Raw genomic sequence first — 16596 nt, 5'->3', positions numbered from 1 at the left:
AGTTCACACTGAAATTTTATTCTTCTCTGTTAAACTGTTAAGTTGTTACCCCCACAACCCGACCCTGGATAAGCAGAAGAAAATGGATGGATGGATGGATGGATGGATGGATGGATGGATGGATGGATGGATGGATGGATGGATGGATGGATGGATGGATGGATGGATGGATGGATGGATGGATGGATGGATGGATGGATGGATGGATGGATGGATGGATGGATGGATGGATGGATGGATGGATGGATGGATGGATGGATGGATGGATGGATGGATGGATGGATGGATGTTAAACTGTTCTCCATATACATTTAAACCCTTTAAAAGTTCAGTTGTTATAACTGGCTATTTTTTTAAAAACATTTCTAGTCCATTAATAGATCACCAGAATATGAACAATTGTTCAATTTTCTTCAATCTTCTCACAGAAACCAATTCAATGACTCACTTTGTCCTCTGTGGATATTTTGTTAAATTTAAATATATGAAATATGATCACGTATTGTCATAAAACCCCCCTGGCTGCATGCATTGTCTGCTAGATTGTTCCATTATTCACTGGAAATGGAGCAGCTATTGAATTTGTGCCTGGCTTTATTGCAGTCCTTCCTCTCTGTTGGACAGAAAATTCTGTAAAGAGTTTTTAGTCAGGAAGCATTACATGTTCCTTGGATAGGCTGGGAGAAAATAGGCGATATCAGAAACTGCTTTTGCAAACCTTTTTGCAACGTGTGACTCAACAATTGACCCCAAAAAAAGCAGTTCGTTTGAAGTACTACAGGAGCCCCTCTCATGCTGTTTGCATTGCACAAAGATTTCTGCAGACATCAAGTGCTTTGCTGTGGGAGATTAAGCCACTTTTGTTTGTTTGTATGCATGGCACCCAAGCCAAAGCCAGATTTGCAAAAATGTACTTTTCAAGTTCTACAAATGGCATAATTATAGTCAGAGGGGTATGTAATGTTCACTCATATGGACCACACAAAAGAAAAGGCAATTAGGTGTCAAGATCACAACAATACAATCACATTACGGCTTACTGTCCTGCAACAAGACTGGTAGAAACGACTTAGCACCACAGTGAGCAATAGTTAATCCCCCCTATAATTACAGAGCTACTGCAGAAAGCCCCTGGAGGCAAATTAGATTTAACTGATGCACTTCTTTTCTTCAGTAATGGCTAATTTAAAGGATTAGTTGGGTGCAAATGCACATATTTTATTGTATGGATAAAGTATGTTTGGTTTTCGGGGAGATACTAGTAATTTTAACGTTTTTCATTATGAATTCCATCAAGTTTTGTCTCATCGTGAAGCAATATTTTAATGATGCTGACCCAGCAGCAACTCAAATTTCAAGTAAGTAAATAATTACAGTTCTACTGCGTTCTCTGCCATCTTTAACGTTTCTGAAGTTTCTCTCAATGACGTCCGAACTGCTTTACCGATAAAAGTGAATTTGACCAGTGAGTGGGATGCTTGAAAAGAAAGACGCAGAAAAAACAAGATGCAACATAGAAAAAGAATCAACAAATATCAAATGGCTGTGGTAAAATGCAATATTGCAATAGGAATTTTTCACAAGGTCAAAATTATTCTGAACAATTCATCTAACAATTTATCTAACAATTCTTAGATAAATAATTAGAAATGTATCAAACATAAATAATAAAATGTTGTATAATTTTAATTTTTATGCCTTGCGGGTATTTAACTAAATGTGCAGTTGTTTTAGTTGTGCATAATGTTTTACATGTTTTGGCTTCCAGGCTACTGAGTGTTTTTATTGAACAAAATTGCTTTAGTTTTGAAGATGTTCAAGAACTGCATTCAGTCTCTTTGGGATCCAGCTGTTGTTTAGAAAACTGGGCTGTTATGTCTCAGTTTGCTCCAGAAATATATAAAACTGAATATTGTATCCAATAAAATATGTACTCAAGCTTTACAAATGTGTTCATTTCAGCCTCTGGATAATTCACTTTCAGAAGGTTGTGTAGTTTCATTATAAGTTAAGTAAAAGGTATTCATAGAGCACATTTGAGCATCACCGCTTTACACCATGAAAACATAGCCGATTGTGAAGCGGTAAACATTACATTTTGTCAAATGCCATCATCAACATCATCGACCAAATATGTTGATCAATGTTTCACTTACTCAAACGCAGTTCTGAACAGGTGGGTTTTTTAGTCTTGATTTGAAGAAATTTAGTGTTTCAGCATTTTTACAGTTGTCTGCAAGTTTATTTTAGAAAATAAATGCTGCTTCCCTGTGTTTGGTTCTACTTCTGGGGAAGCAGAGTACACTAGAACCAGAAGAGCTGATTGGACTGGAAGGTTATGCGTTTTTATTGTTTTATAATTGATTCTTGCCTGCAGTAGGATTGGAGATACAAACTCCTGTGCATGGTCGCTGGTGAATATTTTTTTTATATACACAGTCATGTTCAAAAAATTATAATATTAGAAAACTCATTTATTTCGGTAACTTAACTGAGTAAATGAAGTGCTACTCAGATCAATTACACACTAATGTAGGATTTGATTTTTCGAAATTATCCCGTGGACGTTTGAATTGATCATGAATTACTTGTGGCTAAACAGCAGTGGGCGCTGTTGCGTCGCACACTGTTTCTAGAATTATCTCACAGCGCGTGCCCACGCTTCCAAGCAGGCGGGTAACGTCTTCTCGAGATATCGCGACAACTCCGCGATACTTTAAGGGACTTCAACGTTTCGGTTGAAAACCTCAGAGTTTAGGTTTAGGCTTCAGTCATCACATTTGCCCGGATTTTTATTATATAACACCGCTAGATAGCCCGTAGTCAGACGAACAAGTTCACCTGATATACTGTAAAGACGTAAGTCTTGTTTATGTGTCTACTAGTATTCGCTTGTTGCCAATAATCGCTTAGTCTTTGAAGTGCTGTAATGCGGATCAACTAGCTAACATTAGCTCATTGAGCTAGCACACGAGTTAGCATTAGCTGTGCAGTTAACATTTATTGTTACAGTACTAAAAACCAACACAAATCGCTAAACCTACGTACCCTTATGGCTCAACATAACCTATTCCAACTAGCCCAAAACTTTTAATTGTAGCTTACGCTGTATGCGCCCCTTATATCAGTTATGTTAACATTAGCTGGAAAGCTAAAGTCATCTAACAGTACTAGGTTAAAGTTAGAAGCGAGGAGAAATGCTGTCATGGTGTGAAGGTTTCACTTTGAATTAAAGTAACACATGTCCTTGTTCAAAACCAGTAAGTGTAATCCAGAACAAATATTTGACATTCAATAAAACACAGATTACAAATATTCTTTGGTTACAATTCCTGTATAAAACCGAAAGTACTCGGTCTTGCCCTGTTAAATGGTGTATGATTGTATGATATTTTCTCTGTGTAATAAAATGTAACATAACTCAGATGGCTTCACCCTGCACTCGTGACCCAGCAGATCAAAACTAACCACTTAGGTAGACAGTAAATGCAAAAAGGAAATATGTTGTCGTTAATTCCTTCTTTCTGTTCATCAATAGCATGGCCCATTTGCCACAGCATGGCCCATTTCCCACCCTAAGTGCCACAGCTAAATGGTATGACAGACGAGACTTTGTTTTTGTAGAGTTCTGCGTGGAAGACAGTAAAGATGTACATGTCCAGTTGGACAAGTCAAAATTTGAGTTTAGGTAAGTTGTGTTTAAAGTGCACTAGATTGTAAGTCTTCTTGTATTTGCTTAAAAATGTGATGTGTTTGGTGAAATCCAGTCATCTGTGTGGACCAAATTGAAAGAAAACTGGGTGTACTGCATGGTGACCTCCCTTTCTGTTGTTTTACAGTTGTGTCAGCGGAAAAGACAAATACAACAATGAAATTGAGCTTTTTGGGGAAATTGATCCCAAAGTAAGATTAACATCTGCAGAACTAGTTAAAGTTTTAGGTTGAGTTTTACTTCTCGAGGGCTGTTAATAAATTGATAATCTGTCATTTACAGCAATCGAAACACAGCCGCACAGACAGGTCTGTGCAGTGTTGTTTACGAAAAGCAGAAGTTGGGAAATCATGGCCACGACTTACCAAAGAAAAAGCAAAGGTATCTCAAAATTTCATTCATTTTTTCTTGTTTATTGTCATACAAACATCTTCACGCTCCTGTTTAAAAGTACTTTTCATAAACTTAAAAAAGAAAAGTGATTATCTTTTGGAAATAAACTCTGCTGTCTTTAGGTGTTTAGATCATGACATCTTGTACAGATGTGGAAGAAATCTGATGCTTCTCAATTAAATTGGAGTGAGATGGTCAAATAATGGAGCTTTATTACTTTTTAAATGTTGTATTAAATAAATTGCGTGATCTTTTAAGGTCTTACTTTTGTTGTACAGTATGTAAGCCCTGCACATACAAAGTTATTCATTCATTTAATGAATCTGAATTTAAGAATTTGACAATATGCTGTTTACATGCAGGTAAATAGTATTTTTTGGTTGTATAACTCTGTTCCATCCCATAGTTTAAATGGTTGAGTGTGGATTTCAACAACTGGAAAGACTGGGAAGATGACTCGGATGAGGACATGTCAAGTTTTGACAACTTCTCAGAGGTAATTGAGTGAAAGACTGTCAGCACTTATTTGTTTATTCAAAGATCCCCTTTACCATAGCAGAGACTAATGGGGTCCGCAACAAAAATTACAATTAAATCTTCTTTCACAGACATCACAATAAAGACATAATGGTATTCCTTAAGACATAAACTCAAATAGATTAAACACAAAAGTCAAATCAACTCAAACAGTTATAAGGTCTTACAAACATTACGAAAAGGCATGCTGATTTATGTATGCCATTTTTTTCCTTTTTCTTCAGATGATGAACAACATGGGTGGAGATGATTTACCCGATTTAGATGGTGCAGAATATGGTGCAGAAGAAGTGAGTTATTTTTATTATTTTCTGATGATTTTCTTGAATTTTACCAGGTGAAATCCGAGTTCCCATAATTTTGTTTTTGTGTTTCAGCATGATTCTGCAGACAGCGATGATGAAAGTAAGTATGACTTTTAAAAAAAGTTGTGGTTTGTTCTTTGTGAGAACACAGGAATATCATTCTTTATATGTAGAACATAGTAGTATATCTTTGAAAGGTTCACATATGTCACAAGTTCAGTTAAAGTGAAACTCGTATAATGTCATCACCATGGGAGAGAAACATTTCAAGTTTGTTACTGTTGATGAATATGCCTTGCAGCCAACTAAAAGCTAAAAATTCAGTTTCTTAGGAAATGTAAATGGTACATAAAACTAATTTAAAAGGAATTCAAACACAGGAATGTGAGAGGAGTTTGCTGGTTCATCAAACACTCTGACACCGTTGCCTTCAAACTATAACATTATGGACAGATGGAAAGTCCTGTTGAAAAATTAAATCAGGATTTCCATGAAGCTCATCAGCAGAGGGAAAAATTTAGCGCTCTAAAATCTCCTGGTAACAGTTGCTGGTGCTACTTTATCAGTTTTTCACTCAACCATTATTCCTCTAACACACAGGACTCTGAACAGCAGTGACCTCTTAAGACTTGGCCACCTTGAGATGATGGCAATGTCTATCTTCTGGACAAGTGTGCAATGAGCCACCTTCTTTTCAATCCTTTTCATTTGTGTAATTTAAGAAAAATAATGTGATTATTAGCTGTAAACCACAATCGCAATTAACAGAAAAACATGCTTGAAATACACAATTCGTCTAGAAAGTGTTCACAGCTCTTTACTGTACTCGTCCAGCAAACCTGTTCACACAAAGGCCCCATTGTGATAGTGTGCAAGAAAGCTTTTTATTTATTTCATATTTATTAACAGTAGAAAACCAAAACCAAGAAACTACTTTTACATAAGTATATACAGCCTTGTCATGAAGCTTAAATTGGAGCTGTTTCCACCGATCATTCTTGAGATGTTTCTACAACTTAAATGGAGTCCACCTGTGATAAGTTCAGTTAATTGTTAAACACGCCTGTGAGTTCCCATAGTTGACAGAGTAAGTCAGAGGTCAAACATAAAATGACAGGAACTGTTTGGAGACTTCTGGGAGAGGATCGTCTTGAGGCACAAATGTGGGGAAGGAAACAGAAAAACTTTTGCTGATTAGAAGCTCCAATTGAGAAGTCATTTGCAAATGGGGGATGACTGGTGTCAGACATGTCCATGTGAAAGTCATACTTACGAAAGCCTCTCCTTCATAAGGCTCCTGGCAGAATGTCTGCAGATTGCCAAACATCACTTGGAACGACTCAAACCATGAAAAATAAGATTCTCTGATCTGTTGAGACAAAAAGTTAACTCTTTGGGAAATAGATTAATTTAAAACAGAATAAGGCTGTGACATACCAAAATGTAGGAAGAAATGAAGCACTATGAATGAACACTTTGTGGATGTGCCGCATACTAAATCAAGTGTCTTTTGTTGTATTTTAATTACTGATTTTAGATATTTTCAACCTGTTTCTGCATTTGTCGTCGTCGTGAATGTTCCCGTCATTGGAATTTTTGTCTCTTGCAGAGATGCCAGACCTCGAGTAGGCAAACATGGCTGCCACCTCACTAGAGATCAAAACACGTTGTGAGTCTGAAGAACGAAATTAGGCAATGAGTTGGCAGCCACATTGAAGATGAACCTCTCTCTATATCCCGTTTCCAAAGTGAAATCCCTGCAGAAAGCAACGGGGAGTGACTGTTGGATACAGACATGCACAGGCATCCATAACAACATACAGTGCTGTGCTTTGCTGTTTTGTTCTGCATGGACGATTCTGTTCAAATGAAAATGTTGTTGTTCCCTGGCTTAAATGACTATTGGGATGTGCTGATGTCTTATACCCTGTTTCTCTTCTGTTTTGTTGTTTGTTTTTTTTTCTTGTCAGGTTATGTAAACACATTGTGATTTTTAATGACAAAAAAGAAACTGAAAATGCCTATTTTCCAAGAAGAACATTTTCTAATGACAGACTTCCCCCTCTTTAATGTTTGTATTGTAAATTGCACTTATGTTTAATTTAAGTGGCAAGAGTTCTGCTTTAAATTGGTTTTCCAGTGTCTTTGGTCATATGCAAATATTTAACAGTAATTTCACTTTTTTTTTAATATGTCGCAGCATTTAAAATAAACATGCTTACAACTACAGATTTGTGTTAAAAATATGGCGGTTGAGTTTACGATCTTATGTGTTCACTCCTTGGAAAGGCATTGTTTTCTTTATGCAATCCATTAAAGAGATCTTTCATTGTTGCAAATAAAACAGATAAGTGTTTTTTTTTTTTACATCTTATGAATTGAGAAGATTATGCATTTTTCTAAAAGTTGAGTACAAGTTACGCACAACATGAACAACAAATACGCTTTGAGTGCACGTTTGATTCTGGGTGTTAAATGTGTTCATTGTAGGAAGTGGGAATGTAAGAAAGATTTCTAATGAACTTTCTTGAACCATTGACCACTGGTCATAAACGGGGCAATAATTATTACCCTATTTGGTATTTTTCAAAATCCATCCAGAGTCGAGATGCTCTATGTTATCCAAATGATTGGATCACTCACTACACTCTGGCAGTCGCATCCTGTTTTTACTACAAATATGGTTCCTGTACCAGGGTGGACCTATAATACAACCTGCAACTTCAATAAAATTGTGTTAACAATAAATCACTGCACGTTTGTTTGTTTATAATGAAATTTGCATATGCCTGAGTGAAGAACATGCATGTGCCCACTCTAATATTGACCTCAAGCATTTTATTGCAAATATTCACAAACTAATTCCTTGTGAATGTTTGACCACAGAAATAAGTACAAGCATTCATTTCTTAGTTGGTTTTATAAAAAAAAAGAAAAACTGAGACAGTCATGTTGAGATGTGAGAAGAGACCAGGATGTTAAGCAGAGTTAAAAACATGTTTAATTGAGTTAATTTAGTCAAATTCAGACATTTAAATAACCAACTTTATTCATTCTTTGATAAAAAAAAATGTCCCTGTTGATACTCCCAATTATTTCCAGTTTCACTCATCTGACAAAATCTGTCTCCAGATGAAGAGGAATGGATTGGGGTTTGTATATAACCCAGGAACTAAATGGCAAGTTTGCATGTGACTGTGCTGCCTTATAAGGACCTCTATCCTGTTCTGCATCCTTTTACTTGGAGCTACTGGTAGGGACTTCACATCTTTACTTTCACACAGACTAAAAAAGGGAAATGCCCAGTTCCATTCCTCTTTTCTGAATATTTGAGGTGTAAATTAGTTGCGGTTCAGTTTTGCTCTCTGTCAATTTTCAAACTGTGACCTTCGATTTCAGACTTCCCTCACCATCAGGGAAATACAACTAGTTAGCTTTTATACATTGTTTGATGCTCATCAAATCTAGTGTAAAGCCCACTGCAGACCTTCAAACACACACAAAATTGCGTCCACAATTATGCGAGCAAAGGGCTTCTCAAAGGCATGGTAATTGAATTATGTCGTCTAAAATTTCTTCTTCTCCGGCAAGTCTTTGCTACTGTACAGTTTTTATAGGGTTTGTCTCCCCCAGTGTGAGATGTTTAGGGGCTGCAGGTTATGTGTGCGTCAGCAGTCTGGACCAAGAGAACAGAAAAACACAATGCAAGCATCTTTTCCAACACCCTCCAAACAAAACTACAGGCTTAAATGTACAAAAGCTGGCTTAGGGAGATGTGGGGAGGCGGAGGACAAAACTTCCCAACCTGTTAACCACTGAACTTTTTGAAATGATCGTTGTTTTGTTTAGATATTTATTTAATTTCCCCCAAATCAAGACAGCTGTCAAAATCAAAAGGACCAAATTCTTTTTGCTGTTTGGCGAAAATCTGCCAGTTGAATTAGTAAACATGTTTCACACCACTGATAAAAATCTGGAACATAATACAGATCATAAGTGAAACAAGTACTAAGTTAGCCACTCACAAGTGCAGGGAAGGGAACTTGCAGATCGGAATCTGACCGCAAGACAAACAGACCATAGAAACCAGCAGAAACTGTTACTGCTAGCGTTTTGTTTCCGTGCGTGAAAGGCACAAAAAGCAGTAAGGTCAGCATAAACCTTTCAGAGAGCAGCGGCCGTCCCTGTAGCTGTCCTGGTCAGCATGACGCTCCAGTGCAGAAGCTCAATACCACGACTGCTCTCCCCTCTTCCTCTGTGGCCGTGGATTTTCCACCGCTTTATCCGACCTGAGCCTACAAACCAATCTACAGCACACAATGCATAACTCTGTCTAATCAGTTCTGCTACAGAACTGCTTTTTTTTATTATTCAGAGCATAAGGCTGGGAAATTACTGGAGCCTTATGGATTCCAGCATTGATTAGAGTTCATCTGAGTTCTGCTTTAAAAATAAGGCCATAAACCTGAGGAAGATCAGTTGTTTCTATACTGTATGTGCGATTGTCTGGCATTCTAACACGTTTAGCATGTAAGAGGAAAATAAGGCCAGAAAGAAGTTTTTTTAATGTGACAGCAATCACCTTAAACAGTCATCTGTTCTCAACAGACTCAACAACCAAGCGCATTCTGGAAAAAAAAAAAAAATTGTAAAATGAAACACGGCAGCTGCGAAGCAGGGAGGTGGAAGTGTCATGGTTTGGGGAGGCGCTGCTGCTCCAGGAACTGGTCAGCTCACTGACACGAGCTGACCACATTACCAACGCTGCTGGAGGAAAACGAGAGACTATTAAAGCTGAAGCAGAACAGAAACTTGTGGCGATAATCTAAAATATAACGGTGAATATACTAAGTACTGGCCGAGAAATAATACATGGAAAGTTCTGGACAAAGTCAGAAGTGCTGAAATGTGTGCGTCCAAACCGAGAGAGCATGCAGCACTTATAGACCTGGTTACAAGACCTCTTTTTCTCTTCATATTTTTATTAGTAACTCAGAATAAAAAACGAGTTATTAAGATAGCAATAACTACAGATAAGTTACCAAATTAATTTTTATTTGTAAGTACAAAACCAAACGAAATTAGTTATTGTTACGGTGTTTGAAGTTTTACTCGGGTGTTATTCATTCTTAGATTTATTAACTTTTTTCCAACCTTGTAATTACGTGAAATCGAATGGGAAAATGCGAAATCGAAAGTCATTCAATTTGTGACGCTGGAGTGGAAAGAAATACATTTTTTCTATAGAAAAGCGCTTTACTGCCATCATGGTTTCCACCAGGCTGTTTAGACTTTTTTTTCATCATAAGGTAATCCCCAATAAATAAAAAAATCATGTTTGGCGAAGACATACTGTTGCTCTTCCCAAAAGATTTTTATTACTGAGTGTTAATTTTTAATCTTCAATCATTATTTTAAAATCATCTCTCAGAGCAACTAAAGCCAGGAGTGTTTCTGGAGAGGACAGCTCCCCTCAGCCTCCATGTGTCAAACTGTGTGTCCAAAGGACCAACTAGCAAAAGAAGGGTTAAGTGACCTGGTTTTGATTAGTGACATTGTCCGCTGACCCCTCCCCGTGGCTCGGTGAGTCTGTCATGGCGTTGGTGGGTTATAAAAAGGCCTCTGAGGTCCCCCGCTCTGATAAAGAGGCTTAATGTCTGCAGGACATGCTTAACGTTTGTCTATCCATGTTACTCTTCTAACAACCAGCGAGGGTTGGCATATAGATGCACAGAGACTGGCTTACTGCTCCACCCAGGAGCTCTTTATGACACAAATCTGATATAAGAAGGAATTTGTGCTTTTTACTCACAGCTGCATGCTGAGGCCTTTATGTGTTGTTACATTTAGCTTTAGAGAGACAGCTTCTGTTTGAGTGCTTTCTGGTCTGTGTTTTATTTTATTTTTTTGACATTTTCTCCTTTAGGTTGATTAGTTAGTCCTCAGGTGTTTAGAAGCTGCTTTTTGACTTTGTGCGATCATGTGGGAGTTCAGGTCTATGTCTTTCTGGCGAGCGGTCTTGGCAGAGTTCTATGGCACCATGTTCTTTATATTCTTTGGGCTGGGAGCGGCCCTCCGCTGGACCACAGGCCCCCACAATGTTCTTCATGTTGCCTTTTGCTTCGGACTGGCGGCTGCCACCTTCATCCAGTCCATCGGTCACATCAGCGGGGGACACATCAACCCAGCTGTCACCTTCGCTTACCTGATCGGATCCCAGATGTCCATGTTACGGGCTTTCTTCTACATCGTGGCCCAGTGTCTCGGAGCGCTGGCCGGTGCTGCTGTGCTGTACGGAGTCACACCCAACAACATGAGGGGGAACTTGGCACTGAATACGGTAAGGTGACCAGAGAGGTCAAGTGGGAATGATATTTTTTTACTTCCCCACTGTATTGAAGAAAGACGGGACCACGCAATCTGCAGATTGAAAATAACCTGTCATATGTCCCAAATATAGAACGCCTTCTCTACGTTTTCAATTTTCTCCTTGTCATATTTCTAAACGGTCTCTTACAGCTGCAGCCAGGAATCAGCCTTGGCATGGCCACCACGATCGAGATCTTCCTCACCCTCCAGCTCGTCGTCTGCGTCTTTGCAGTGACAGACGAGAGGCGCAACGGACGCCTGGGCTCTGCTGCTCTTGCCATCGGCTTCTCTGTGCTCATTGGGCATCTGTTTGGGGTAAGTAGCTCGGACGGCAAGTTTTCAACATTATCATTTAGGTTCATAAAAGAGCAAACTCTAGCCTTTTCATGTATGAATTAGGTTTATTTACATGCACAAAAACAAAGCTTAGATAAACTAAGACAGACATGTTTTGGGTTTAAACTTGCTGGATCAGTAGCATTGTAACATGGAAAACCTCAAACTTCCTCAGCGCTGTAGCTACTTCCAGATCTTCATTAACATGCAACTGAGATGGATGATTTCTGTCGTCGAAGGCAGATGTCCTGCAGTGCTTTAGAAACAGTCCAGCTACAGGTCGCTCACCTCAATCAAAAAGCATCAAAATTCATTCATACATCTACAAGATTGAAGATTAAAGCCATCAATTCATTTTACCAACACAAATCCTCTGACTGAAAGTAATATTAAGGTTTTCGACCGATGACTTAAGTACGTCTTAGGTACAAATTAGGGTAATGGCAAGGAGAGCTTTCATCCTCATAGAGTTGGACCTGCATCATGGATGTGGTTGAATGAAAACACCTCAAATCTAAATGTGCCAGGGCTATGAAAATGTTTGGCTTTGACTCTGTTTCCTCAGCCTAACACAAATTTTGCAGGAGCCTGCTAATCTCCAAAATGATTTGACTGAGGAGGTTCAGGCAGAGCCACATCTAAAACATGCAGGACGATGGCCCGTCCTTCCCTGGATGGTGTTTATGATCGCTGTTGCTCGGACCGTCTTCCTCTCACATAAATTTTAGCTCCTCATAGGTATTTTTTTTCGCAAACTTTAATTGTAATAGATTACCTGTGTTATTTAAGTTTCTTAAATGAAACAGTCAAAATCATGGCAAACGTTTCAGGCACAATATACCCGGTGTTACTTAATTTTTACTTTGAAGGACATCCTTCTAACACCCTTTCAACATACAATCAATACATCAAGACTATAAATGAACAAGATTGACAAGCATGTTAGATTAAGTGACCACCACGTGTTAAATGAGCAGATAAGGAGCAACGATGCTGAACCACTTTATCTGCCTGTTGCTTAGATGTACTACACAGGAGCGGGAATGAATCCAGCAAGGTCCTTCGCCCCTGCTGTCCTTGTCAGGAACTTTGTTAACCACTGGGTAAGATGTATAAATACATTTGCTCTACAAAGAAATCCAAACCAAATTGTTGTGGTATTTCTACATCAGCTATGCCGGTTTTCATCCTGTCCAGGTGTACTGGGTGGGACCCATGATCGGCGGTGCCATGGGCGCTCTGCTCTATGACTTCCTGCTGTTCCCACGCATGCGTGGTCTCTCCGAGAGGCTGGCCACGCTGAAGGGCACCCGGCCCCCCGAGGCCGAGGCCCAGCAGGAGACCAGGGGAGAGTCCATTGAGCTTAAGACACAGGCCCTATAAATCTGGAGATTTGCTTTCTGACACCCCCAACCTCTCTCACACCCCTTCTACCTGTAGCGCCACACTCTGCACCCTTGGTTCCTGGTCCATCCGCAGCTTACACACTGTTTTTGCACGCATGCCTCCTCCCGTTCCTCAACAATTGCAAAGAGTGATCAAAAGCCCCCCTTGTCATCCTTGTCATCCTCACTACAGGACCTATAGAAAGGGCATGCACTGCCCCGATTACCTTACTTAATCTCACCTACATCCATTCTTCTCCTGTTCCCAAAGTTGGAGGCTTGGAGGAGGACTTGCCGCTAAAGGAAGCACCGATGCCCTGTAGCAGGGTGAATCAATTACTCCTTGCAGACCAGACAGCTATAACTGCCAGGGATAGTGATGCTGTTTCCATCTTTGCTTCCCTTTCTGTTTATTTTCCCTGCCTTTCATTTCGCTAGGAGTGAAGCTACAGTAGGACAAAGGACCTCCGCCTGCATTTCCAATTTTGATTGAGCGTGATCTCGCTCAGTGTTTTGTTTCACGAACTTTGGCCAAGATATGTATTGGTATTGTTTTTGCCTTTTCTTTCTTTTAGCTGTGCGTGTGTGTATATGCAAGCCTGTGTGACAAGAGTGATGGTGAGAAAGACAAATTGCCTGCCTGTCTGTGTGAATGTGTATGCTTGTTTTACGAGATATTTTCCCTGAAATGTCATAGCTAAAATTGTTTGTATAATGAGTTATATAATGCCACATTAAGTTAAAGATGTGTCACCATTTTTTTTTTTTGCCCTAAATGGAAAAGTATAATTTACTGTAAAACTCCAAGAAATTTGCATGTTTAGGGTAATTGTATCTTTCTCCTAAGGGGATAAATCTGGATTTCAATCATGGCTTAAAGCCCCTTTCAAACACTTGAGCATTTGTGTCTCATGTAGTAAAGCCCCTATATAATACTATTTATTTTTAAAATAAAGATCCACAATTAAAATATGTATTTTTTCCTCAAGGGAGATTTTTTTAAGTGCCAAGATTAAATTTGATTATTTTACCCAGAACCGTAGCACATTACTTTATAAGTACATAACTTGTTCGCAACATTTGGATCGTATGCAGTAATTACGTTTGTTTATGCTTTCTTTGACTTTCTGACAAAAGTTTGTACCCAGAGCTTTAGAGCAGAGCTGACCAAAGACGTATTTGCGTTATTACATTTTATTTATTTAGTCCTACCAAGGAAAAACAAGGAGAGCAAACCCGGCTCACTGTCCTGAAGATCAGATGCTTTTTGTTTTATTCCATAGGCATTGTGCTACTTTGCCTAAATTATACATCAGAGAACTTAAATTTTGTGTTAATAAAGGCAGAATCCATGAGGTGGGACAGGTTGAAAGGCTCAATACTGTTAAATTCGAAATGTTACAGAATGCATCTTGATTTTCACAGTCTTCAAGAAGAAGATTGAAGTTTGAAATTGTATTTGTTCCCTTCTTCACTCACCCTTCTTCCTGTCTTTGGGATGTGGCTCAGAGAGAAGTTAACATTTTACTAGTTTTGCTAGAACATTTCCTGAACCAAGCTTTGTAAACCGATTTTCTTTCTGTTTCCTTTACATAACACCTTCACTTAATTTCCTTTTTTTACTCCCAGAGTGATTTCCATGGCTGTGGTTGAGTAGAATTTAAATTTTCAAAAACAATTTAAAATTAGATTGTTTTCTAATGGAAACGTTATGATGTACAGTCTAAGATTTTTTTTCTTAAAAAAAAAGGCAATTGAAAATGAACGAAAAGTGGATTGATAGAAAGTATAAAATGCTCGCTATCCATGTTATCACAGATTAAACAGATCCTGCTATGTACAAACATTCAACTGGTCATCCACTGTGGTAACAGGCATAGTTTGGGGCATAATTTGCTTTACATGTCAAAAAAAAAAAAAAAATCAGTTTGCAATTTCTGTTTTTGTTTGTGTTCTTATTGAGTTTATTTGGAGTGTATACAATCAATTACAAGACAAAACATTTGCATAGGGAAAATCTTAGACATATTGAAGAATAAGATCAATTAACGTTTCTGGTCCCGGCTCTATTTACGAGAACAAAACCCAGAAGTTATTTCTGACTCATCTATGTGCTGCTGCTTCTTGCAAGGAAACTGCAGTGTTTTTGAAATTCTGAAGTAATACATGTGTAGATGAATGCATTTGTAAATAAATTCACCCAATTATTTTGGCAGTTTTAATTTTATGGAAGTTGAAATCTTATACAAATGGCATCACAACAATCAAGGACTTATACCAAAACATGAAAAATGCATGTGACAAGGAACATTCAAAATATTGGCATGTAAAAGAGATAGATGGCTTAAAGTGGGAGCGATGTTAAAAACTGAGTTAATTCAGCTTCCACAGAATTGATTTGCATAAGGCTTAAATTAGAAAAAGAGTAACTACAAAAATTATATATATTTTTTACAATATGTTTTTAAAAGGATTTTCAGTACTCTTCAAAGGAGGTTTGTTTTAAGCAGTTACAGGTAGTTAATATATTTCTTAATAAGCAGATTTGTTTTTCCAGAAGGCTGAAGCTACCAGACAATCTGACTGGAGTGTAAGAAAGGGGTTTATGCCAGGTTAAAATTATTCCAGCTCCCACAAATGTTCCTTTAAAAACCTGTAAACAGAAACTATTTTTGCAGTAAACGAGCAAAACCTTTCCAGCCAGAGCAACAATCTGATACAGTCGAAAAATACAATATACTATAATTATAGCAATTAAAATTTTGTAGTTATAGCAATTCAAATTAACACGATCGTTATCTTTAATGCTGCCTTTAACCACAATTTTTCATAATCTCTTCATTCTGCTTAACCATCCATCAGCTTCTTTGGAAATAATCACCTAATGCAAACATGTTGATAAGCCAAATCTGCCATCAGCGTCTCGCATTTTCAAAATATGAGTCGTTTTGAGAAGGCAGAGCTCTCGTACGAGCGGTTAACTTCAGTCTTGGGGGGAAAAACGCATCTGTAAAACGGATTTGCTGACAGTTATCAACTGTAGTCAGGACAGGAACAACATGCTGTAGAGTTTCAGCTGAATTTTGAAAAAAATTGCTCACTATCCCTTTACTTGTAGTTGGAAGTTTTGCTACATTTTGTTCTATCTTATAAGCTAATAAAGTATTTAAATCACACAACTTTTCAAACAAAATATAAGTGAAGCAGATCAATTTGCAGTTATGTATTTACAAGCAAGAGAAGGACAAGCGATTTCAGGATTTGTAATGTCATCACGGGCCTAACATGCTAACCCTCATATTGGTTAGTCCCTGTGTCTTTCTGACATACTGATGATTTATTTCATGTTTACTATTGGGTTTTAACGTGAGATAAATATGCGAATGTCCTGTAACAGTGTTTGCTAAAGCTGTTTGAAAATACTGTTTCATATATAAAAATAGTAGAACAAAATTTCGCTGATAGATATAGCTAAAGTCTTGCTAGCCAACTTTCCTGCATCTGCCATCTGTCACCATGGTACAGTACTGCAGTCCGCAGTAATGAAACAAAAAGAAAA

The 16596-nt window shown here is 38.2% G+C and overlaps 2 protein-coding genes across 2 annotated transcripts; both read left to right on the top strand.

The window, feature by feature from the left end:
• The first annotated feature begins 2696 nt into the window (after positions 1 to 2696).
• Positions 2697 to 7683, top strand: ptges3a (prostaglandin E synthase 3a (cytosolic)). The gene is made up of 8 exons (XM_055049908.1): positions 2697 to 2859; positions 3539 to 3688; positions 3840 to 3903; positions 3995 to 4093; positions 4512 to 4601; positions 4867 to 4932; positions 5020 to 5047; positions 6557 to 7683. Exons 2-8 carry the CDS (start codon positions 3540 to 3542, stop codon positions 6574 to 6576), a joined length of 516 nt encoding a protein of 171 aa, XP_054905883.1. The 5' UTR covers positions 2697 to 2859; position 3539; the 3' UTR covers positions 6577 to 7683.
• Positions 7684 to 10608: 2925 nt separating this feature from the next.
• On the top strand, positions 10609 to 15244 carry mipa (major intrinsic protein of lens fiber a). The gene is made up of 4 exons (XM_055049474.1): positions 10609 to 11287; positions 11467 to 11631; positions 12675 to 12755; positions 12850 to 15244. Exons 1-4 carry the CDS (start codon positions 10928 to 10930, stop codon positions 13033 to 13035), a joined length of 792 nt encoding a protein of 263 aa, XP_054905449.1. The 5' UTR covers positions 10609 to 10927; the 3' UTR covers positions 13036 to 15244.
• The last annotated feature ends 1352 nt before the right edge of the window (positions 15245 to 16596 follow it).

This window comes from Poeciliopsis prolifica, unplaced genomic scaffold, assembly GCF_027474105.1.
Source record: "Poeciliopsis prolifica strain line A6 unplaced genomic scaffold, Auburn_PproV2 SCAFFOLD029, whole genome shotgun sequence".
Classification (NCBI taxonomy): Eukaryota; Metazoa; Chordata; class Actinopteri; order Cyprinodontiformes; family Poeciliidae; genus Poeciliopsis; species Poeciliopsis prolifica.
The sequence above is the reverse complement of the archived record's forward strand: the minus strand, read 5'-3'. Positions and strand labels throughout refer to the sequence as shown.